The sequence below is a fragment of the Musa acuminata genome, chromosome BXJ3-10 (assembly GCF_036884655.1).
Source record: "Musa acuminata AAA Group cultivar baxijiao chromosome BXJ3-10, Cavendish_Baxijiao_AAA, whole genome shotgun sequence".
NCBI classification, from domain to species: Eukaryota; Viridiplantae; Streptophyta; class Magnoliopsida; order Zingiberales; family Musaceae; genus Musa; species Musa acuminata.
Genome location: NC_088358.1, coordinates 30,523,743 through 30,544,757, shown reverse-complemented (window position 1 = coordinate 30,544,757; position 21,015 = coordinate 30,523,743). Strand labels below are relative to the sequence as shown.

The 21,015-nt window shown below is 47.4% G+C and overlaps 5 protein-coding genes across 10 annotated transcripts; 2 read left to right on the top strand and 3 right to left on the bottom strand.

The window, feature by feature from the left end:
* The first annotated feature begins 1,863 nt into the window (after nt 1-1,863).
* LOC135650540 (probable beta-1,3-galactosyltransferase 13) lies at nt 1,864-5,735 on the top strand. Of its 3 annotated transcripts, none has more exons than XR_010501570.1 (8): nt 1,864-2,435; nt 2,654-2,806; nt 2,891-2,973; nt 3,050-3,149; nt 4,228-4,341; nt 4,569-4,711; nt 5,266-5,452; nt 5,582-5,735. XR_010501570.1 is itself a non-coding variant. In XM_065169985.1 (7 exons), the coding sequence occupies exons 1-7, from the start codon at nt 2,098-2,100 to the stop codon at nt 5,346-5,348; spliced, it is 1,014 nt and encodes a 337-aa protein (XP_065026057.1). In that variant the 5' UTR covers nt 1,864-2,097; the 3' UTR covers nt 5,349-5,531. The 3 variants fall into 3 exon arrangements, 1 of the variants encoding a protein (XP_065026057.1); XR_010501571.1 differs by having other exon boundaries at nt 5,587-5,730; XM_065169985.1 differs by lacking the exon at nt 5,582-5,735 and having other exon boundaries at nt 5,266-5,531.
* Nucleotides 5,736-6,137: 402 nt separating this feature from the next.
* Nucleotides 6,138-8,420, top strand: LOC103969847 (embryonic protein DC-8-like). Its single transcript, XM_065172387.1, has 3 exons — nt 6,138-7,568; nt 7,642-7,776; nt 7,906-8,420. Exons 1-3 carry the CDS (start codon nt 6,198-6,200, stop codon nt 8,113-8,115), a joined length of 1,716 nt encoding a protein of 571 aa, XP_065028459.1. The 5' UTR covers nt 6,138-6,197; the 3' UTR covers nt 8,116-8,420.
* Nucleotides 7,933-12,119, bottom strand: LOC135651859 (protein INCREASED PETAL GROWTH ANISOTROPY 1-like). 3 transcript variants are annotated; one of them, XM_065172384.1, is made up of 7 exons: nt 10,595-12,119; nt 10,195-10,326; nt 9,930-10,111; nt 9,675-9,786; nt 8,518-8,652; nt 8,274-8,386; nt 7,933-8,068 (listed from the first exon to the last, which is right to left on the bottom strand). In XM_065172384.1, exons 1-7 carry the CDS (start codon nt 11,867-11,869, stop codon nt 8,020-8,022), a joined length of 1,998 nt encoding a protein of 665 aa, XP_065028456.1. In that variant the 5' UTR covers nt 11,870-12,119; the 3' UTR covers nt 7,933-8,019. The 3 variants fall into 3 exon arrangements, with proteins under 3 accessions (XP_065028456.1, XP_065028457.1, XP_065028458.1); XM_065172385.1 differs by having other exon boundaries at nt 7,944-8,062; XM_065172386.1 differs by lacking the exon at nt 7,933-8,068 and having other exon boundaries at nt 8,100-8,386.
* Nucleotides 12,120-14,129: 2,010 nt separating this feature from the next.
* On the bottom strand, nt 14,130-17,147 carry LOC135584710 (GDSL esterase/lipase At5g45910-like). Its single transcript, XM_065171561.1, has 5 exons — nt 16,797-17,147; nt 16,489-16,704; nt 16,262-16,410; nt 15,893-16,169; nt 14,130-14,601 (listed from the first exon to the last, which is right to left on the bottom strand). The coding sequence occupies exons 1-5, from the start codon at nt 16,999-17,001 to the stop codon at nt 14,369-14,371; spliced, it is 1,080 nt and encodes a 359-aa protein (XP_065027633.1). The 5' UTR covers nt 17,002-17,147; the 3' UTR covers nt 14,130-14,368.
* On the bottom strand, nt 17,045-20,987 carry LOC103968882 (uncharacterized). Of its 2 annotated transcripts, XR_001976035.2 has the most exons (8): nt 20,524-20,986; nt 20,204-20,445; nt 19,052-19,148; nt 18,672-18,855; nt 18,473-18,554; nt 18,347-18,392; nt 18,120-18,267; nt 17,045-17,182 (listed from the first exon to the last, which is right to left on the bottom strand). XR_001976035.2 is itself a non-coding variant. In XM_009383487.3 (7 exons), exons 1-7 carry the CDS (start codon nt 20,950-20,952, stop codon nt 18,205-18,207), a joined length of 1,143 nt encoding a protein of 380 aa, XP_009381762.3. In that variant the 5' UTR covers nt 20,953-20,987; the 3' UTR covers nt 17,912-18,204. The 2 variants fall into 2 exon arrangements, 1 of the variants encoding a protein (XP_009381762.3); XM_009383487.3 differs by lacking the exon at nt 17,045-17,182 and having other exon boundaries at nt 17,912-18,267; nt 20,524-20,987.
* Nucleotides 20,988-21,015: the final 28 nt, after the last annotated feature.

The following is a 21,015-nucleotide window of genomic DNA, read 5'->3' as shown; positions in this document are numbered from 1 at the left end:
GGAAGAAGCATGGCCATGCTGATGTTCTACTGGTGTGGTCGTTGTCACCCGGAAAAGAAGAAAACCATGGGTGTTGCCACGCTCCGAGAGCAGCTGCAACCATTTAGCTTGCTTGGAATAAGTGGTGTCTCTTTATGGCTTAGCTGGAAAAGCTTTTGCTTGTTCGTGTAGAACCTCTGTGTGTGTGTGTGTGTCATAGCTGAGTGGGCCAAACACGGCACCGTCTTTCCAGGTGTTGTTGTAGCTTTAGCTCGGGCTCCAATGTAGGACAACAAAGTGGCTCTACCTGTGGCCTGGAGACTGAACCAGGTAGTGCCACCAGGCATTTAAATCATTGTGTACCTACCACTTGGATCACCAGGGTGGAGCTTTGAATTCCCTGCAGCCCAGCAGAAGGATGGAAGCTGTTTATGGCCATCGACATCTTTGACCGGTCAGCGGCGTTATACCTTTGGCTCGTTGTTCCAGAATCCCAGCTTGTTGCTTTGAATGATGGAGATGGGCTATGAGTTCCTCTGCTGCTGCTGCTGCTGCAAGAAGCATTTTCCTGTGTTCATCTGGAATGATTAAATGAGACATGACTTGAGACTTGGGGCATGAGTTCCGATTGGAAATCATTGTAGAAATATCAAATGCTCTGCCAAGGGGGTGAAAGAAGCACTACAGGAAAACCGATGAATCCAATTCACTGTTCACTGCACTTGTACGGATACATATGAATGGCACTGTGTTGTGTTCCGAGGGGTTTTTATTAGAGAGAATTTAGATTGGTATAGAATTCAAGGATACTACTGCAAGCAATATCCCACCCATGGAATTCGATATGGAGGAGAGACCTTTTCTGTTCATTTCTCATATCCAATTCTATTTGTTTCTCCTGGATTGACCATCCACCAATGTCACTGTGCTCGGTACTCTCTCTCTCTCTCTCTCTCTCTGTCATTTGCCTGATCACATATAGACAAGAACGACAGGTGATCTAAATTCTTTGTCGCTCTTCGTTCTTCAATCCTTTTTCTCCATGTTATGAGTGTGGACTTTAGCTATACGATTTTGTCCTCTGTGGCCGTGGCCTATGCTTGGAAGTGCAGCCAGAAAAGGGATGGCGTGGCTTGAGATATAGTGTTGCAATGGCTCACTCGGCTGTCATCCACCTTCTCGACTTGCTCACAGCTAGGTGGACAGAATTTACAGCTACATGCTTCCAGACAACCTTCCTGCTTTGGGATAGACGAAGTAGCGAGGGAGAGCAGCGAGCTCCGAGACGGATTAGAAACAACAAGTTATCTATGTAGAACGTTGGATATGCTCGTAACAATATGGAAGAACAACTTCGATGATCCCCTAAAACATGAATCCGTTGAAAGCTAAAGCTTATGCAGTGATCTCAGGGCTCAACAAAGTGTTTCTGTTATCTTAGTATTAATTTTAATACAGGATTAAAATTGATTTACGTGGATCTAATAAATATCATTATTAATTTTAATTTAAATATTTAATTAATTATTTAAATCAAACGAAATTGATAGATTAATTAATCCATTAGACTCGAGTCATAACATTTTACATCAAAGATTTATCACGATCTTAAGTACTATCATCAATATATTATTATAAAAAACTTATGACTCACAATATTATTAATATATTATTATCAATTTCAGTTTAAGTATTTTAATCAAATTAATAAACAGTTACTGATGAGAGCGTTTCTTAACTAAAATTCTCAATATTATACATAATAAAATACACATGCATTTAATGTTCAAGCAATTATGAATAGTAAAATATTTATTTTTTAATTTAAAAAAATATATAAATAATAAGAGGACTGTGAATGATAAGAAGAAGACTCTAAATTGAACATTTCTTTTTGGGTAAATGATTCTATTCTTTTTGTCCCACTAATCTTTCTCCCCAGCGGAACACCACCTGAAACCGTCGACCGTTTCATTTCGTTGGGGATGGGGGTTTCATTTCCTTGGGACGACGTCACGGCGCCATGAACTAAAAGGATTTCTGTTTCCCTCGTAGAGATCTCTTTCTCTTTCTCAAGAAAGAACCAAGTCGTGGTAGGGTTATGAGTCGAAGCAACCGATGCCGAAGTCGCCCAGGGTCTTCCACACTAGCCCGCTCTCCCGCTTTCGGCACCTCGCCTCCACCTCCGCTTTCTCCCTCGTTTGCCTCGTCTTTGGCATCACCGGAATCCTCTTCGGCGTCATCTCTGTCTCGCTGCCCGTCCGAAGGTGCCTCGATTTGGAGCCCAGGTCGGTCTCCGTGGTGTGGGACCACGGCGGCGGCACCGGTGGCGGCGGGACGGCGGAACGGCGCAAGGTGATGGCCTTCGTCGGGATCCAGACGGGGTTCGGATCCGTCGGCCGGCGGAGATCCATCAGGCGGACGTGGTTGCCCTCCCATCGCCAAGGACTCCTTCGGTTAGTCTTCATCTCGACTCGTTCGCTTTTCACCGTTGTTGTATTTGTGCCCTGAACAATTTTACACCATGTTGTCGACATCTGATTCTGGTTGGGTCTTCGAATTGTTTTCTGCTATTTTACGGATCGAATCTTGTGATTGCTGATGACGTATGTTCTGTAATCGAGGCGTACTCGTGTTGCGTTCTTGCCCTATTTCTTAATCGATGGTTTTGCAGCTTGGAAGAAGCGACCGGTTTGGCTTTCAGATTTGTTGTCGGGAAGACTAAGGATAAATCGAAAATGGCGGCGCTTCAACTGGAGGTGAAGGAATACGACGATTTCATGCTTCTAGATATCGAGGAAGAGTACAGCAATCTTCCACATAAGACGTATGAAATGCACCGTATATTCCAATACCTATCGGCAAGTTGGTATTTGGTTTGTCCAAATCTTCATCTAATCTTGTGTTGTAGGTTAGCATTCTTCAAAGCAGCCTTTGCATTGTATGATTCCGATTTCTATGTTAAAGCTGATGATGACATCTATTTGAGGCCAGGTTATGTATCTTTGGCATCCTGTCAAATTGTTTCTCCAGAATTTTGCATGTTGACGGTTTCATTATATTGTTTCAGACCGTCTCTCGCTGCTTTTGGCTAAAGAACGGCAGAATCCTCAAACTTATCTTGGATGCATGAAGAAGGGACCTGTATTTACAGACCCAAAACTCAAATGGTTAGTATCGTCTGTAAACTTCATGATTATGTGGTGCTTTGATTGTTTAGTCTGTTCATGTTTCTGGACCAAAGAAATGCTCTATATGATGAGAATATAGGATAGCATAAATATGGAAACATGCAACAAATTTTAGAAAAACCTAATATCGTGGTTCATAGATAGGAAAGGAAAAAAAGAAGGGAAAATTTGTACCAGAAAGTACCTGCATCAATAAATTGTACTGCCTTTTTGACATACAAGCAAAGAGAAAAATGCATATCATATACATTTCAGAATGCTATCTGGTAAGATGTTCCATTACTGTAACTTTGACGCTGCTCTTGCTAAGCTCGGTACAGTTTGGACAGTTTTTCTTTTAAAAGCCTAGTTTGCTATAGGTGTTTACATCTGCAAGCTTGGCTTGTTCAACCTTGACTTATCTACAGCCAAGAGTCATATACATCAAGAGCTCATAATATAGGGGAAACGGTTGTGTTTAATTCAAGCCCTTACTGTACTGAACCCAAGCTGTTTGCAAAGAGCTCAATTTAGTAAAAGGCTAACGGTGAGGCAATCTAGAAGTCTCAAGGACAAATTATTGCCTTCTTTCTGCAATTGTAGCATCTGTGTCTATATCTATTTAGATTTATGCTTCATGCTAAGACTTGGTTGAAGAGTATGACTAAGAAATTAGTTGCAAAAGTGGGTCTTGAGTTGAACATTCGTCAAAGAAATTTAGAGACTGTTGAATCTTCATTTTGGTGGCATATGTGACAACTACTTTGTTCGTAAAAAGGTTTTTGCACATCATTTTGCTTTATTATTTGTATATGCCTGTTGAACTTTTTAGTGAGTTTCAGGAAAAAATGTGTACTTTGGTGTGACATGTACTTGCCTGTCTGTTTCCTTGGAACTTCCTTATCATTTGTGTTAAGCAATTCTTTTCACTGTTAGAATTAGTTTTTTCTTCTCTCCATGGCCATGCCCTGTATGAATGATTGGCCCTGTAAGATTCTTACTTTGGTTTTCTGGCACATCTAATATCTGGCTAATACACAGTAATAGTCTGGCTAATACTTATTTGGGAATTCTGTAGGTATGAGCCACTAGCATACTTACTCGGAGAGGAATATTTCCTTCATGCTTATGGTCCTATATATGCACTTTCAGCAGATGTGGTCTCGAGCTTGGTTGCACTGAGAAACAACAGGCAGGTTAAAAGTTTTTGGATGCTTACTGTAATCCTACTGTTGTTAGGTGTGCTGTCCAAACTACCAAGAGTGATGTCTCTTTTCCATTTGTTCTTACTGTTTGCTGTAGTTGTTGCTATGCGCAATAGCTTTACTTATTTTGTGTTGAATTGCTGGTCTTACAACTTCATTAACAAGTTGATATACTGGAACCATGAGATGCATGTATGACTTTGTACATTTGCAGTATCCGAATGTTCAGCAACGAGGATGTGACAGTGGGAGCTTGGATGCTTGGAATGAATGTCAACCACGAGAACGTCCATTCTCTTTGTGAGCCTGACTGCACGTCATCATCGATTGCCGTTTGGGATATTCCAAATTGCTCAGGTTTGTTTTAATAAAAAGTGTTTTGATTATCTTCCTTCCTTTACATCGATGAAATGATACCTTTTCAACCAATCAGAGAAATCTCCACATAGGGATGATGTTTCTATGGTTAGTGGGGTTATATGCCTAGTGACCAGGAAATATCAATGCCAGAATAATCGTCCCTCACAAGCAGTTGGATGGTCATATGATCTTGCCGTGCACTGACTTCATCATCTTAGGCTGCTTTAGAAGATATGAGTTCAACAGAAATGGCTTAAACTTTTATGTAAATTCGATGCCCAGTCTAATTTTTTGGAAAAAATACTGTTTCATCAAAGAGCCATGAAGTTGGGTTGGGAGAAGGATAAGAATACTGTTTCTTTTATGGGTAATCCGAATGGTGAAATGAAGGCCGGCTAAAGGAAAAGTTTATGTTGTTAATGAAAATTTTCTAGAATTAAATGTGATTCCTCTACGTGGTATTTCCTTTTATTGAACCAGTAGATAGTTTGTTCAAAAGAAAAAGAAAAGAGTGAAAAAGCCACTAAAACGAAGCCCTACCATCGTTTCAGGTCTCTGCAATCCAGAAGTGAAGATGTTAGAGCTCCACAAAAGGGAGATTTGTTCGGGTGGTTCAACAACTTCGAATGGATGACATGATATGATGAGGGCTTAGTAGTTATCTAAAACCACGAAGGACCATCGCCTTAAATGGGAGCAGGACTTGTGTGGCAAAACGAAGTCACTCCTCAGATCAGCGTATGGAGTTTCTCCCTTGGGCTTTTTTTTTACTTCTTTTGTACAATTTGATTTGAAATAATTCTTTTTCGTCATTCAATTTTTATAGTGTCAAAATTTGAGAAGGAGACTTATATTTCCATCTGTCAGTGTAGGATGCTGTATTGTTTCAAGTAGAACGCCTAGACGCCCAGGACATCCGAAACATTTCGACACCCACTGCCTGTTTTTTCTCTTTTTGAATATTATCTCAGTTTATTGACGATCTTAAAATTGAGGAAATCATACATTTGAGGGATGATGTTTTTTTTAATATCTAAAGTTCCTTTTTTGTTATTTTTAAATAAAATTTTCTTACACGTCGATTGTCTCTTTTAAAAAAACTAAATCTGTAAACAGTTGAATTTTTTTTAATTATTTTGGAGATGACATAAAACCTCACGTGCATATGTTTTTTTTTTTTTTTGAGATTTATCCATTAGCTACAGAAGAAAAAAAAAAACTACAAAAATCAAAAGAAAAAGGCCACGCGTCACCTCTTCCCTTTTCCGCTTGCGCGTCGTTTACATATGTTTCAACGGAGAAGGCATCGACAAAATGGTGGCGGAATGTGTTGTGCCCGTAAGCTGAAGTGTGTTTTCTATGCATATATCTCAATTATGCAGGTGAAGACAAACATCCTCGTAGCTGTAAGTTCCACCTCAGCCCACGTCGTACACGTGGCGGGCAGCGGCCAGACCTCTACGAGACGGTCATCATCCTTCTTATGCCCGCCCACTTCCTCCACCCTACGTGCCCTCTCCTCTGCTCCTCACCCACGACGTGTCACACCAGGTGTCCCCTCTTACCTTCTGCCACGACACCAATCGCCGCCCTCGTTTCCCTTTTAAAGCGTCCTCACCATCTTTCCTTCGCTAAATTCACTCTTTCGCGAAGAGAAGAGATCGTTGCACGCATAATGGCTTCAGGGCAACAAGTCAACAGGGAGGAGGAGGTTTCCAGAGAAGAGGAACGAGCCAAGAGGGAGGCCATGTCGCTGGAGGAGATCGGCCACTACCGCGCCACCGCTCAGCAGAACTCCATCGAGTCCATCAGGGCCGCGGAGGAGCGGTACGAGAAGGCCAAGCATGCCGGCTTGGCGACGGTCCACCACGCCAAAGAAACCGTCGTCCACGGCCTCGGCGCCGCGGGGGCTTATGCCGCCGCCAAAGGCACCGAGGCGAAGGATTATGCGGGCGAGAAAGCCCGCGGTGCAGCTGAAGTTGCTGCGCAGAAGGCTGCCGCAGCAAAGGATGTCACCATCGAAAAGGGCCGACAGGGGCTCGAAGTCGCAAAGGATACCGCGGCCCAGGCGGCGACGAAGTCGAAGGATGTCGCCGTGAGCGCAGGTGAGACTGCGGTAGATTATGCAAAACAGGCGGCGGTGAAGGCCAAGGACGTGACTGTTGGCACTGGTGAGACCGCAATGGAGTATGCAAAGGAAACGGCCGCGAAGACGAAGGATGTGACTGTGTACACGGGCCAGACCGCAGCGGACTACGTGAAGCAGGCAGCCATGAAGACGAAGGATGTCACGGCCGGTGCGGGCGAGACAGCCATAGATTACGCCAAGCAGGCAGTGGAGAAGGCAAAGGATGTGACGATAAGCACCGGGCAGACTGCTGCTGAGTTCGCGCAGCTAGCAGCTGCAAAGACAAAGGATGCGACGCTGAGTGCAGCAGAGTACGCGCGCGAGAAGGCCGTGGGAGCCAAGGATACAGCTGCTGAGACATCGCAGAGAACCACAGAGGAGGTAAAGGAGACCGCGAAGGCCATGGGTCAGGGAGCTATGGAGAAGGCGGAAGAGGCCAAGGAAGCAGCAAAGGACACAGGCGGAAGAGCCATGGGATACACAAGTAACAAGGCAGAGGAGGCAATGGAGGCCGCTAGGGCTATGGCTCGGAAAGCCGTGGAGAAAGCTCGGGAAGCCAGGGAAGCAGCGAAAGGCACGGGCGAAGAAGCTATGAGGAAAGCAAGAGTGAAGGCAGAGGAGGCAATAGAGGCGGCCAAGAGAGCCCTGGAGTACGCAGCGTTCAAGGGAGGGGAAGAACAGGAGAAGACTAGAGAGTACACTGCCGAGAAAGCATCCGAAGCAAAGGTATACGATTAGTTCGTCATATGTTTGTCACATGGAATCCGAAATATTCGAAATGATTGCATGGCCGGTGCAGGAAAAACGAGGAGAGAAGACCGAAGAGGCCAAGAGAATCATGGAGGGAGCAAAACAGGAAGCAGGAGGAGGAGAAGCCATGGAGACCGGAGATGAAGCTAAACACTACAAGGAAGAGAAAGCAACCGAACCACAGGTTATATCTTGTTAGGAAACTCTTATACGGACCTCTAATTTGATCACAAACAGCGCACACTCTGTCAAAAACCTTTCTCTAAAATCTCCTGTTCATGTCTTCCCAACAACAACTTAATTCTTGTCACAGAAAGTAGAGGCAGGGGAAGGAGGAGGAGAAGAAACCAAGCCAGCGAAGATCCCTGCGGCGGTAATAGAGGTCACAATGCAAGAGGCGATTGATTCCACTGCTGCTGCCGGTGAGCTACTGGAAACCATTGGCGTGGCAGTCACCGAAATTGCCATGTCTACAGCTGATATGATCATCGGATTAGAGGCAGAAGAGAAGAGAGGTGAATGAATGCATTAGACAGCAGTTCCAAATAATTAGGCCTTTCACTTGTGTGCTGTGTCCAGAGATAAAAATAGAATGGTGGAGTTGTATGTGGATCAAATGGCGTCGCGCCATCTTTACATGAGTAGTAATAGTAGATCATGCTTGCCTAGCGAGATGTAGACCTGCAATAGAGCTTGTGGTGGTGGTGGTGTGGGCTCTGTAACCGGAGACTGTGAGCTTTGTCCTTCAGTTCCTGGAATGCTCGCATGGTTTCTACATCGAAACCTCCTGCAAACTGGCGATGATGGAAGAAGAAAAATTGATGATAAGCCTCTCTGTTTGTTTACATTTTAGGCGAGCATGCATGCAGCATGAAACGAGGAGGGATTTTTGTTTGATGAAAGCAAGAGGTTGGTAGGTATGTACCTGGTGCACTCTGAAGGCAAATCGGACACCCTGAAGCATGAGCTCCTCCTCTTCAGGGCTGCCTGCTATATTCTCCAGTTCTGAGGAAACTCTTTTCATGTACTTCATTGCCAACTTCACTGATGCCAACTTGATCTGCAGTTAATAGAGTTGGATTAAATTATAGCTGGCTTCAGGAGGAAAACCACAGGACTATCTCAGCAAAAGAGCTACAAAAGAACAGCTGCGACTACATTTACCGAGGAGGCCATAGAGATCACACAGGGTAAAGATGAAACATATAATAGCAACCGATCTCTCTCTCTCTCTCTCTCTCTCTCTCTCTCTCACACACACACACACACACACACACAACATGATTTGGCCGAGTCAGGGTCAAGAAATCTTGATTCATTGGTTGGTCAGGTCAGGTGTGGGATCTGTCGAACATGCACACTCTGCCCTGTGGTGGTGCATCTGAATGCTTTTCTCCACCATCATAAATTGATGATGGGAAAAGATGAGCTTTATCTAATAGTCTACCACATATCATAAATTGATTGATTAACAACACCAGCCAACAAGATGGTAAAGATGGCATAAGTAGAAACCATCCTCCTCCTCAGCCTCGAGCCAAGTGAAAGGAAACTAAAACATCAAACTGAGAAAGATACCAAGCCGCGACTTCACGACACCATAGTAAGGATGATTCGAGAAATCAGTACAACTGCCTCGCTGGAAAGCAGGTTAGTAGTATTCACAAGCTTGATTTACTTGAAGAACAGAGCATAAGTCAGCACACGAGTCCCGACTTTGCTCACCGTGTCATCTCGACTTGCGGGCCCTTAAATACTGTCCCTATCTGTCCTCTTTTCGATGGCATCCTTTTAATGGTCCCATCAATGATTCCCGCAGCAATGGGGAAAGAACACACACACACACACCCACTATAATTCATCTTAGTCGAAGAAACAAGATTGTGCAGTGTGTGTCAACCCCCGATTCACGTGCTCGCATGCATCGAGAATCCCTAAGATCTAAGTTTGTCTTTTGCCACCTAGCAGGCATCAACCGTCCCCTTCCCCTTCTCTACTCCTTTCTTTATCAAAAGTGGTAACACCAGGCTACTTTACTACTGCAGCACACTTCCAAAGCGCAAAGACAAAGAACAGAGGTACCTGATTAACGTATCCGCTCTCCAGCATCCATTCCCAAGGAATACCAAACCCCCTGTACCGCTTCGTCGCGCCCTCGCGCACGCGTGACAGGTTGAACACCCCTTGCTCCAATCTACGGAGTCATGCCAATGCCATCAGTTGATGGTTTACTTGCTACACAAGCAGAAGGGCGACTCGCGCAGAAAGAGAGAGAGAGAGAGAGAGAGAGAGAGAGAGAGAGAGAGAGAGAGAGAGAGAGAGAGAGAGAGAGAGTACTTTTCTAAGAGCGCCTGCATCTTCTTGAGGGCGGAAGCGCAGGGTTGGCGAGGGTCGTCGCGGAACGACGACGCCTCGGACACCAGCTTCTTCAGGTCGCAGTAGCCGAAGGCCGCCTCGCGCATGGCATCCGCCTTGTGCTCCGGCCACTCGAAGTGCTTCAGCACCGCCCTCTCGTCCACCTGCGCCCATCACCCGACATCGATCTCAAGAAACTGCATCAATCTACGGAGGAGATTAAAAAAAAGAAAAAAACAAAGAATACCAGGAAGGAGAGCTCGTCGTCCAGCCATTTGACGAAGGCGACCACGTCTTCGACGTTGGTGAAGGCCGCATGCTCCACTTCCTTGATTAAGAACTTAATGAAGTCGCCCTGCGTCTCCACGTCTGTCTTTATCTGCGATTAATTAATGGTGTAATTAAGACCACAATTAAAGGAAGTAGAACTATCATTAAGCACCATATCTGGGAAGTGGGATCCGATGTTTCTTCAGCAACAACGACGAGTCAAGAAGCACCCGACCAATTCCTCCCACGTACGCATGTTAGTACAGCAGAACGCACGCCCAACGGTCGGTTTTTTAGGGGGGCGTGGGGGCAATTGTGTAAATTAGAAAAAAAACACACAAACAGGAGAAGTCGGACGGAACGAAAGGGGGTCTTACGGCCAGGAGGTGAGCGGAGCGGTTCTCGATCTCGCCAATCATGTCGCGCGCGTTGGCGGCCGCCGCAGAAGACGCAGGGGTCACGTCCGGCGCTACGCCGCCGGGCTCCCTCTTGGAGTCACGCCGCATCAGGGAGTGGTAGAACTCCACCACTTCCGGCACCCGCCTCACGCTCGCCGCCACCAATCTCGACCCCTTCGATGGCGGCGGGGGAGGCGGAGGCGGCGGAGGGGGCCTGGGGCAACCGGTCACCGGGGATCCGACCGCAGGGGCAGGCGGCGGGATCGGCGGCAGGCTCGCCAAGCTAGTGCCTCTGCTCGTGTGGACGCCGGACGTGGTTTCGGAGGTTGTAGACGACGACGAAGAAGAAGATGAGGTGGAGGAGTTACAGGAGATGGACGGCGTCGGAGGGGGTTTCGGAACCCTAGGAGCTCGGGGTTTCAATGCATCTTCTTTCTCGCCGCCCCGAGCTGGTCGAGACGCCGCTTCTCCTTCGCCTTCTTCCGTTCTGGGATCTCTGCTCTCCGGCTTCTGGACCTCTTGACCCGGACCAATGTCCGTGGATCTGGGGGCTTTTCTCATGCTCTTGGAAAGATTTGATCTCGCCGACACATCGATGAGGTTTTGGAACCTCTGCGACGACGAGCAGTCGTCCATCTCCCCCGTCCGCGCGCAGAGTCGCCGCGATTCGCCATTGCTCTGCTCCGTGGACGCCTTCTTCAGCTCCCCCAACTCCGTCTCCAGATCCCTGATCCTTTTCTCCCTGCGCCGGCTCTCCTCCTCGCCGCTCCGTATCTTGGAGCTCAAGGTCTCGACTTCGTCCCGCAGCGCCCGGTTCTCCGCCTCGAGGCGCTCGATCTTTTCGGCGGCGCGCGCAAGCTCCTCGCCCCTGGCGGCGATCTCCTTCTCGAGGAAAGGGACGATGGCGACGGTCTCCTTGAGGAGCTTCTGCTCCAGGAGCTGGGTGCGGAGGCGGGACTCCTTCTCCTGGAGCTCCTCCACGAGGCGGAGCAGCTCGGCAACGTCGGGCGGTCGGGGCTGGACCTGGGCGGAGGCGCGGGGGAAGTAGACGCCGAAGGAACGGGCGAAGGAGGCGGAGGCCTTGCCGTTCGAAGAGGGTGGCGGCGGGGGGGGCGGCTGGTGTCCCCCGGCCGACGCCGCCGACGGCTTGTGGTGGGAAGCCGGGGAGGAAGACGACCGCCGGGGCGTCTCCGCCTTGGGGGTAGCGGGGCTGCGCTGGAATCCCATGGCGGCCTTCACCTTGCCCGCGACCATCTTGACGAATCCGGTAGTCTCTCTCGCGCTCTACCTACGAACGCTTTCTTAAAGCCTTGTAATCCAAATCTCGCATCGCTTTGAGCTGTTCGCTGGGAGCAGCAGAGTCGAGAGCGTGCGAGCGCGGACTCGTCTACCGCTGCGTTTCGTCCGACGGGAGTCGGGGTTTGGTTGGGTTTTATGTGTGGGGTGGGGAACACAGCGATCGAGGAACGGTCCGATTTCCTGGTTTGGATCGGCAGTTTGAAACGAAGGATTAAAAGAAACGGGGAAAGTGGGAAAAGTACGGCGGTCTGGTGTCTCTTATGCATGCCGTTCGACTTAACGTGATCCACGCCCTCGTTATCGTGTGTGGATGGTATTGTGTGTGTGAGCTTTTGGATCGAGTGTAGGGTCCGGCGACCAAATACGATAGCAGAATAAATTTGAAAGCAGGGAAAAGAAGTGACCAAAGATGACTGCAACGGCAGGCTTTGTAAGGCGAAAGCAGCAGCAAAGAGGAGGAGGAGGTGTCTCTCTGCCTGCTTCCACCTGGGAATCAAGTCCATTTCAAATGGCCTGTCATCACCCTTGATGTGGCACGTTGCTTCGAGTCAGACCGGTACGCGGAAGCGATGCAGAAGCTCCGCTGGCTCGCCCGAGCCAGGGAACACGGCGTCAGGGCCCGGGCCCCACGGTTACGGTGGACGACCGATTAGAGACGGAGTCGGTCGACCGCATCCGCTTCTTCGCTGCCGTGTCGGAAGCGGAGACGTTACCGCATCAGTTAATTAATGGACCCCGCCCGACCTGACCTTTTTGTTCGTGCCTCGCGTGGAAGAGAGAGAGAGAGGGAGTAAACGTATCGCATGTGTATCGAATATTAACTGGGTTGGATTTATGTCATGATCGTGTGTTGTGCCCTCTCGTACCATCCATCGGCTTCTGATCTCACATGTCGTGCAAACGTTGACGCACGTCTTCAAACGGCAGATGGTGGCGCGTCTTAAGAGTCCCACCGAGCGGTGGTAACTTCGCCTGTAGATGGCGGCAGAAGTGGGAGGATCTGTGGTCACCGGTAGCTGGCCCTTCTCTCACGGGCAGGAATCTTCGGATCGACGTAATCTCGGGTCCAAGGCAACATCGGCAACGGCTGCGGTTGATCACGGCGGGCACCAAACCATATCTCTGTTTCTCCGCATTGCCTTCCCTAGAGTTCTCGATTCGCTGCTGCATGCGGAATCCATTAGGTAAAGTACCGTTTAAAGTCGATGATGGCATCATGGAATACGGAGAAGGTTCCGGCGGGAGGTTGGCACCACCGCTCGGTCCCCGGCAAAGCAAAGCTAGAGAGGTCCTCGTGATCTGGAGTCAAATCGGCGGTGGGCTTTACTTGGAGCACAAGGATGAAGAAGATGCCGTTCATGAGGATAATGATGACTCCGAGAGGAAGGGAGCTGATGCCACTAATTATGGACGTACATGTGGCTTACCGAGCGGACGCACTCGGTGGGGAGCCGATTTGGGCTTTCCGCAGTCACGCTAAGAGTGTGATCGTCTGAGGTGGGGGCCGTGGAAAGGGAAGATCTTGTCGATTAAAGGGCAGGAGGAGATGGGGGCGGGGGGAGACCACCAGCAAAATGGTTGCTTCTGCGATGATGATACTTCCTGTCCTATCAAGCCATCGTGATGGAGTTTTTCTTGTCTTTTATTCTCTCTTTTTTTTTTTCATGCGGAATATGTTGATTTGTTTGGTGATGCAAAAGTAGTTCGATTGCTGCTGTTAGTGTGATGGAGAAACACGAACGAAAAGCATTTGCCGTGGCGCTTTCCATTCCATCCGTCAGAGTAGTGCAATTAGCAATCACCATGAAATGAGAAAAGAGAATACGGTCGGTCTGCACCTGTCTATACTTGTCGTCCTTTTGTGCCTCCGCTTCACTTCCAGAGCGTGGCCAACATGTGAATCTCCATTACTAGAATTTGTGGGCTTGGCCTCGATCACGTCATGGACTGGGCCTTTTAAGAATTTTTTGTCTGGACCGTATCATCTTCCTGCAACGCTCGATGAGAAGAATCTCCTTGGTCGCATGCAGAGGAGGAAGGAGTTTGTTGTTGTGACGATCGACTTGTGTAACGAAGGAGACGGATTTACATGAGGAAAAAATGATGCGCTCCATTCTATGTTCTCACACCGAGAAGCTCAGAGGAACCTTTCACCCCATCGATCGCACGTCCGCCGGACAAAGCCGAAAACACGACAACAATGGACCACATCGAATTAAGCAAAAGGCGACATTACTGGGTTTTTCTTCTTTTTTTTCTTTTCTCGCTTCATCAATTGTGATTTCTAAACAAACATCTGTGGTCATCATACAACTCGCTAATCTTTGATAACCAAAGAATGGAGCAGAGTGTTCCATAGACCTCGACGGGAACAAAATAAATTTCAAGCACGGGTGTCTCTGTCTGTCTTCCTCCGCTTCTTCTGCTTCAATCTTGGATGGGGATGGGTGTGTCTCAACTGTTGCTGGAGCTCAGAATGGGTGGGTCGACGTAGGGGCCGTGCAGCCAACCTCGGGCGATGATGTTGTGGGCGGCTTCCGTCATGTGGATTCCGTCCCAACTCACGTGAGTCGCGGGATCTGGGCACACGGTCGACCCATTCTGGTCGCACTTGGCGTGCAGGTTGAAGTTGTATTTGCTCATTCCGGGGGCCCCGCAACAAGTTCTCAAGGCTCCATCTTTGAATCCTGCGGATCACACACACCACACGAAGAAGGCCCAAACCCGTCTCCGGTTAGCACATTTAGAAACCTATACTTTATATGTGATTAAAATATTTAAAAAAATTAAAAAGCAAAGATAACACATGAAATTTAAGATCACACACATTAGTAAAGGATGAAAAATGGGGCTCTTTATCTTTTGTCTTGAAACTACTACTTTTTGTGGCTACGAATCTGATTCCCATTGTCGAGCGCCACCCCTGTCACCACGTAGCTTTTCTTGGTAATGAGTCACATTCTAATGAATGGTATTGCGACTGTTACCATACTGTGTTGTGGACCATTCATGTTCCCTCGCAAAGAATCTTCAGCACATTATGTATGTTCCGTCAAACGATACCGGCGTACTAATTGCGGTGCCCGTATTCCTTATTTAATTCACCTCCAGCGATGGTTAATTAAAGGTGGCCGCATTCCCATGTGACCATTATTGTATGACACTTGGTGTTTTCCAGCAATGCAATACAAAAAAGAGATGTGGCAATCAATAACGTAGATGTAAACCATCTTAATGGGAGGGCGACAACTGATCCAACAACACCTTCCCTGCCACTCCTAATATGAAAACGAGTAACTTATTTATGGTCAGCAAACGGATGCGTCGGCTATTTTGCCGGCCAGAGCAGACAAGAGGTAGCAAGCGTTGTGGGCCTGTTCAAATCACAGGTTCCGTGCACGTTCTGGCAACATGGGGATCGTCCAATGAACTGCCTGCCGCCTATGGGCTTATGACCACAACTATGGATCCTCTCCAACTAAGTCTCTAATCGAAAACCTCCAATCGTCTCATATCGGACCCGTCCTACCGACACAACCACAATTCCATCTTGATGTGAGTGGTCCGATCATTACATAGATGCGTCCAATAATTGTAGAGGATCCTTTAACCCCATGTGGACCACGGTATACCGTACACGGTACGTGGCTCGGTGAAGTCATGTAGCACAACGGTGGAGGGGGAGTCCGACCTAACCTATTATTGACCTCCAATTGAAAATGATTCACAAGACAGCCACCATCTTGTCCAGCGAATTAAAACCTCCTATTTCGGCTAGACATATGATCGAACATCTTAGGGGCGGTGGGGAGCAAGACAGAGTCACCGGTTGGATCAAAACCGAGAGAAACGATCTATCTACTGAAGCACTTGCAATCAGCACAAAATTATGATCCTATGATTACTTCTTGGGTCAGAAGACGAACATAATCATATATGACGACGGAAGCATTTACTCGAGAAGAGCAGGAGACTCACCGTATTTGAGAGGATTGATGGCGAAGTCGAAGCCCTGAGCGTAGTAGTCGGCGTACCGGATGGAAACGGCTGGGAATTTCTGCCGGAGCCTATGAATCTGCCGGCGGAGAAGAGTGTTGTGGTACCACGACAAGGCGTTGAACTTCCTCGCGCACCCGGTCTTGGGGCCGTAGTCTTCCGGATTGGAGGAGTTGTAGAGCGTCAGGTACAGCGGGAAGCAGCCGACCGGCAGCACCGACGGCACGATGAGATCCACAGCACCGAGGCCGATCAATCTCTGTCCATACCGACGGCGCTCATCAATTTCACCATACGAATCTTTTAGATCCATTGCAATTCAAGGTGAAGTAGATGTCTTTCTGGACTTACTTCGACGCCCTCGGCGACGGCCTGGGTGACGTGGGGCGCGAAGGTGCTCACTTCTATTATGGACCGGCCGCCGAAGATCCCGGTGTTGTAATCGTTCCCGCCGAATTCGCCGACGACGAGAAGGGATTTGCTCAGGAAGTCCTTGCACTCTGCATCCAAGAGAAACGACTTTATGGATGTTGATGACGATGGAATTGGGGGGAAGAGGCAATCGCGTCGGTTGCGACCTTGCGGCGCGCCGCAGATGGAAGGAAGCAGCTTCTCGAATCGATCCACCTGTTCGTGGACGGAGGCGTTCACCCAGAGGCCCTTGCTGAGGCCTCGCTGGTGGAAGAAGTCAAACGGTAGAGCCGGGGCCGCGATGAAGGCGAAGTTGGCGCCCTGGTGGAAGCTGGCGTTCGTGGCGGTGTTGGGCAGCAGATGCGGCAGCCCGATCCCCTCGGCTGCGACAACCAGATCGTCGATTGAGAAGAGACACTCGTCGAACGAACGAGTACCCACAAATTGCGGAAAGGGCGGAGGGAGTGATGCGTACCGATAAAGTCGATGACGAGGCGGCCGTCGGAGCAGCGGCCGGTGTGGTGGCCAAAGTAGGTCATGCCGTAGGGGAGACCGGCGATGACGACGTTGCCGGTGTCGGAGAGCGAGTCGCCGAAGTTGAACAAGGCATTGTAGCGCTGGGATAAGGAGAGGTGGAAGGAGGAGATGAGGAACAAGAGAAGGACGATCGAGAGCTTCATCGCTGGTCGTAGGAGGAGGGAGGGGAAAGCATGCGTTGACAAGTCTTTCGCTCTCTCTCTCTCGCTCACACAGCTCCTCCTCTGTCTTATATTATTGCCTACTTCGCTTGATTTCTATTTTCTTCCCCCTCGAGGCGTCATGTCCGATAGCCGGCGACTGTCTTTACCGAACCATTATGACCTGGTATCACATGATCACCCAATTACAAATAAATAAATAAATAAATAAATATATATATATATATATATATATATATATATGTATAAACGTCACATTAATCTTCACGTTTTTCTTTTAAATTTATTTCTGGAAGAAAGTAGAAGCCATACAAAAGAAAAGTTTCCCACAAGTGGGCATGTGTTTTGGTTTCTTGACTTGTTCTGGGCGGAGTCGGCATATTTGGCTGTGTTCGGTGGATAAGTGATGACTGCATTAAGTGTTTTGGTTGGCTGTACCTAACCACCATCGAGACATGGCAGCACATGACCGTGACTTTATTTAGAAAGACGAGCTCAAATTTGGGTTTGGCGAGATCCCAAGGTGGAGTTGGAATCCCAAATTCGCTGCGAAGAAGTAATTGTTGAGTCCTGCTGTTAGGTTCATGTCACCGGAGGAGTTGTGCAGATGGAAAGGAGAAAAATAATGGAGGGGTCCTTTTCTATACAGCTGGACGGAGAAAGCTCAGGCGATCTACCATTCGATTTGATTCTCTATTCTCGTGCATAAAAATTAAAATGAAGAGACTGCATAACAAGGACGATGAATGACAAAAGAGACCATTAAAGAGGATATGCGGTGCAGGGTAAAAATGGTAGAGAGATGCTGATTATGAGTGACGATCATTGCAAAAAAGAAAATGTTGGTTGTTTATATTTCTAAATGCATGCACTATTTAAAATCTACAAGACAGAAGAAGAAAAGTGTTTCCCTTTTTTTCTCTGCTTCGTAAACATTTCTACCATGAATACAACAATCAGTTATCTTGTGCTTGAATGCTGTGGTGCTTGCAATGTCAGAAGAACTCAAAAACTAAGTCATTCAGGGTAAAAAAAAACAACCTATCACGAGGTCAAAGCAAAACTAAATACGGGCCAGTAGTTGCTGAAGGAATAATAACCTGTCACCCAATCAGTCAGGAGGGCAGCAACTTGACTGGTTGTACCCTAATTCATCACTGCACAGGACAATTAATGGCAAAGAGATTAGCTGTTCGATTCTGAATTCTCTCTCTCCATAGCTACGATGCAAGCCAGCCTATCATGCACCTGCAAACAAGAGCGACATTGTTATTTATGCACATAATTGAAGCATACAAGTACAAGAGGTTCTGTCGAATTGTCTTGCCTCTGAAAATTCACTCTTTGCCTCCTGTTCAGATGCACCATCATACCTGGAACAGGATTGGTTTCGATAATACAACTCACAAAAGTAAACTTCAAATTCTACATAAGAAAGATAGATATATCCAACCAATCACGAGGAATGCCAGCTTCATCACGAGCTGCATAATTGAATGGACCTTTCAACTCCACACCGTACTCCTCCAACAAGTCTTTAGGGTGCCAAATAAGTCAGCAGAAAACAACTTAGAAATAAAAATAATAATCTTAAAGTAGGTTCATTATAGACACTAGTGTCGCTGCCAGTTGACAAAGAAGCTTTTAGTTACCCTTAAAAATAGCACGAGGAATACGGCCCATTTTCTTGCAAACTTGGAGAAACCAGTACAATCCAACCGCAACATGTGCCAGTTCTTCCTCGGCAATCTTAGCCACTATGTGTGATGTCCTGTGATCTCCGAAACCGACCAACTTCTGGGCAAGCCTTGGTCCAGCATCTAGACCTCTAGCTTCCTGAAATGTGTTTTACTCCGGATCAGTCGTTAAATGAAATAATGAATTTGCCTCTCAAGTCATTAGAGGAACATGGATCAAAGCAAGTTCTCATGAAGACTAAATAAAAAGCAAAAGGGAAAGCCTGCCACACCCAAAATTTGGACACTCCTACAAAGTGAAAGATATATTCCCAACATCAGAAACCTGGAAACACCTGAACTAGTGGAATTACTGCCAAGCGAGCAGCAACATCTTCAGAGGATTTCTCACACTCCCTCCACAAAAAATTGTGGGCAGGCATGTCCCCATATCTGTTGATATTGATAGTAAGTAGCACACAAATCTTATTAATTTGGCAACTACAAAATTAAAGCATCAAAATATCTGTTGTACATGAAGAAAGATTGTTTGGTGGGGTGCCCTCCTGAATCTTAACAATTTATAACATATCAAAAGACTAAAGAAGTTATTGGATGAACCAAACAACAGGATATAAGAGCAAATTGCAGGATGGATCGAAGGAAAAGAAATCACAGGCTCAAAGAATCAGAAGGCGGGTTTTCCTGCCAAAATTTAGTGCCATAGTTCACTGGTTTTCCTATAAGTTGTGTGCATACTGAATTTGCTTCTTGTCGTAGTTAATTAACAACAGAAGCGCTATGTTTTCAGATACATCATTATTGTACATCGACTAAGTTTTCAAATAGCTATCTTTGACTCTTTCGGCATTTATTTGATACGTAACAATCCACTTCTACTTTAAATACATTTTTTACAGCAATCTACATCATCATGATTCTAAAACAAGTAATGAAAAGCTTCATGAGGTCAGTTCCCTCAAGTACTTTTGCTTCTCAAGTGTATTAAAAAATTAGTTGTATGGTACAAAAAGCACACAAAAAGTATACCCATATCGTTCAACAGTAAGATGATTTACAGTAGAGTATGCAGTTAAGCACATATTTCCAAAATTCACATGTATGCTATGGTTGAACTCATCTCATCTATATATCATCTACAGACGAGTAAGATGATTTACTAAGAATAAGATGGTCATAGTGTTTAGAGAATGAATTCAAACGCACTATTGCACTCTCCATCCTACCTAATCTACATGCACTCTATTCTTTATCCTTTACAATGAAGTTAAACTAAAAAGGAATGATATTTTGTTCATGAATTCAGATTATATCAGAATACAATAAAATCATACAGGTGATAAAGCAGTGGAAAAGAAAATCATCAGGAACTGCAAAAGGAAAATCCAGATCCTGTGTGTGATTATGTTGTCTTCGCTAGGATCAATCGAACAGGTACCACTCGCAAAATGTATCTTGATCAAGATAGTTGATGAGTTAGTCGATACCTGAAGCCGAGCTCATTGAGCCTCTGAGAGCACCAAGCAAAATGTCGGCTCTCGTCGTCGGCCACGCGAGCAAAGTCCGCGAAGAACTCGTCACCGAGCTCGTCCCTCAAATGTGAGAAGCGAACCACAGTGTCCCATGCCAGGTCTATGGCGTTCAGCTCCACGTGAGCCAAATTATGGAGCATATAAGCATTGAGAGGCAATCCCGAACTTTTGTGCGAGGGCACCTCTTTCGGTGGTACCTACAAATCCGAGCACGAAATCCGTTCGACGAAATACCGCATCCTAAAATAAGTAGCGCATACTAGGACTGCGCATACCAGGAGGGGCCTATCGGGTCGGGCTGGACGATGGGGGGGCGAGGCTGTGCCGACGAGGATCTCGCGGCGGCACCACCGTGTGTAGGCCAGGTGGGAGAGGGTGGACTTTGCGAGGGGGTCGGAGGAGGAGAGGACCAAGGCGGCGCACTCGGCGAGCGAGGCGGCGGTCATGGTGGTGAGATCCGGTTCGAGAGGGAGGGTCGGGGGAGGCGACGGGCCGTGGGGTCCCCAGACGCGGTCCTCGTTGGCCGGGGCCTCGCGCCAAGACTGGAGGCCGGTCCACGGGCGCGGCTGGCCGCTGGCAGATAAGATGGTCGCGCTGCTGAAGGCGACTCTGTGATCGTGGCAAGGGCGGACGAAGGGCATTAGGGCTGTGGAGAAGGGGCAAGGACGGAGCAGCTGTTGAACGCTCCGTACTGCAAGCGGCATTTTGGCGTCCGTGCCGGTCCTCGATGGGAAAGAATATATATATGTGTGTGTGTGTGTGTGTGT

What these genes read in the sequence shown, in the direction of transcription:
- LOC135650540 (XM_065169985.1), top strand. Translation starts at nt 2,098, where the DNA reads ATGCCGAAGTCGCCCAGGGTCTTCCACACTAGCCCGCTCTCCCGCTTT. An exon ending in AGCAATCTTCCACATAAGAC is followed by an intron (nt 2,807 to 2,890) that starts GTATGAAATGCA and finishes CTTGTGTTGTAG; the next exon opens with GTTAGCATTCTTCAAAGCAG. An exon ending in TGACATCTATTTGAGGCCAG is followed by an intron (nt 2,974 to 3,049) that starts GTTATGTATCTT and finishes ATATTGTTTCAG; the next exon opens with ACCGTCTCTCGCTGCTTTTG.
- LOC103969847 (XM_065172387.1), top strand. Translation starts at nt 6,198, where the DNA reads ATGCCCGCCCACTTCCTCCACCCTACGTGCCCTCTCCTCTGCTCCTCA. An exon ending in AGAAAGCATCCGAAGCAAAG is followed by an intron (nt 7,569 to 7,641) that starts GTATACGATTAG and finishes TGGCCGGTGCAG; the next exon opens with GAAAAACGAGGAGAGAAGAC. An exon ending in AGAAAGCAACCGAACCACAG is followed by an intron (nt 7,777 to 7,905) that starts GTTATATCTTGT and finishes TTCTTGTCACAG; the next exon opens with AAAGTAGAGGCAGGGGAAGG.
- LOC135651859 (XM_065172384.1), bottom strand. Translation starts at nt 11,869, where the DNA reads ATGGTCGCGGGCAAGGTGAAGGCCGCCATGGGATTCCAGCGCAGCCCC. An exon ending in TTGCCTTCAGAGTGCACCAG is followed by an intron (nt 8,387 to 8,517) that starts GTACATACCTAC and finishes CATCATCGCCAG; the next exon opens with TTTGCAGGAGGTTTCGATGT. An exon ending in CACCACAAGCTCTATTGCAG is followed by an intron (nt 8,069 to 8,273) that starts GTCTACATCTCG and finishes TGATCATATCAG; the next exon opens with CTGTAGACATGGCAATTTCG.
- LOC135584710 (XM_065171561.1), bottom strand. Translation starts at nt 17,001, where the DNA reads ATGAAGCTCTCGATCGTCCTTCTCTTGTTCCTCATCTCCTCCTTCCAC. An exon ending in CCTCGTCATCGACTTTATCG is followed by an intron (nt 16,705 to 16,796) that starts GTACGCATCACT and finishes TGGTTGTCGCAG; the next exon opens with CCGAGGGGATCGGGCTGCCG. An exon ending in CATCAATCCTCTCAAATACG is followed by an intron (nt 14,602 to 15,892) that starts GTGAGTCTCCTG and finishes TGTGATCCGCAG; the next exon opens with GATTCAAAGATGGAGCCTTG.
- LOC103968882 (XM_009383487.3), bottom strand. Translation starts at nt 20,952, where the DNA reads ATGCCGCTTGCAGTACGGAGCGTTCAACAGCTGCTCCGTCCTTGCCCC. An exon ending in CAGTAATTCCACTAGTTCAG is followed by an intron (nt 18,856 to 19,051) that starts GTGTTTCCAGGT and finishes AACACATTTCAG; the next exon opens with GAAGCTAGAGGTCTAGATGC. An exon ending in GCTGGCATTCCTCGTGATTG is followed by an intron (nt 18,393 to 18,472) that starts GTTGGATATATC and finishes ATCCTGTTCCAG; the next exon opens with GTATGATGGTGCATCTGAAC.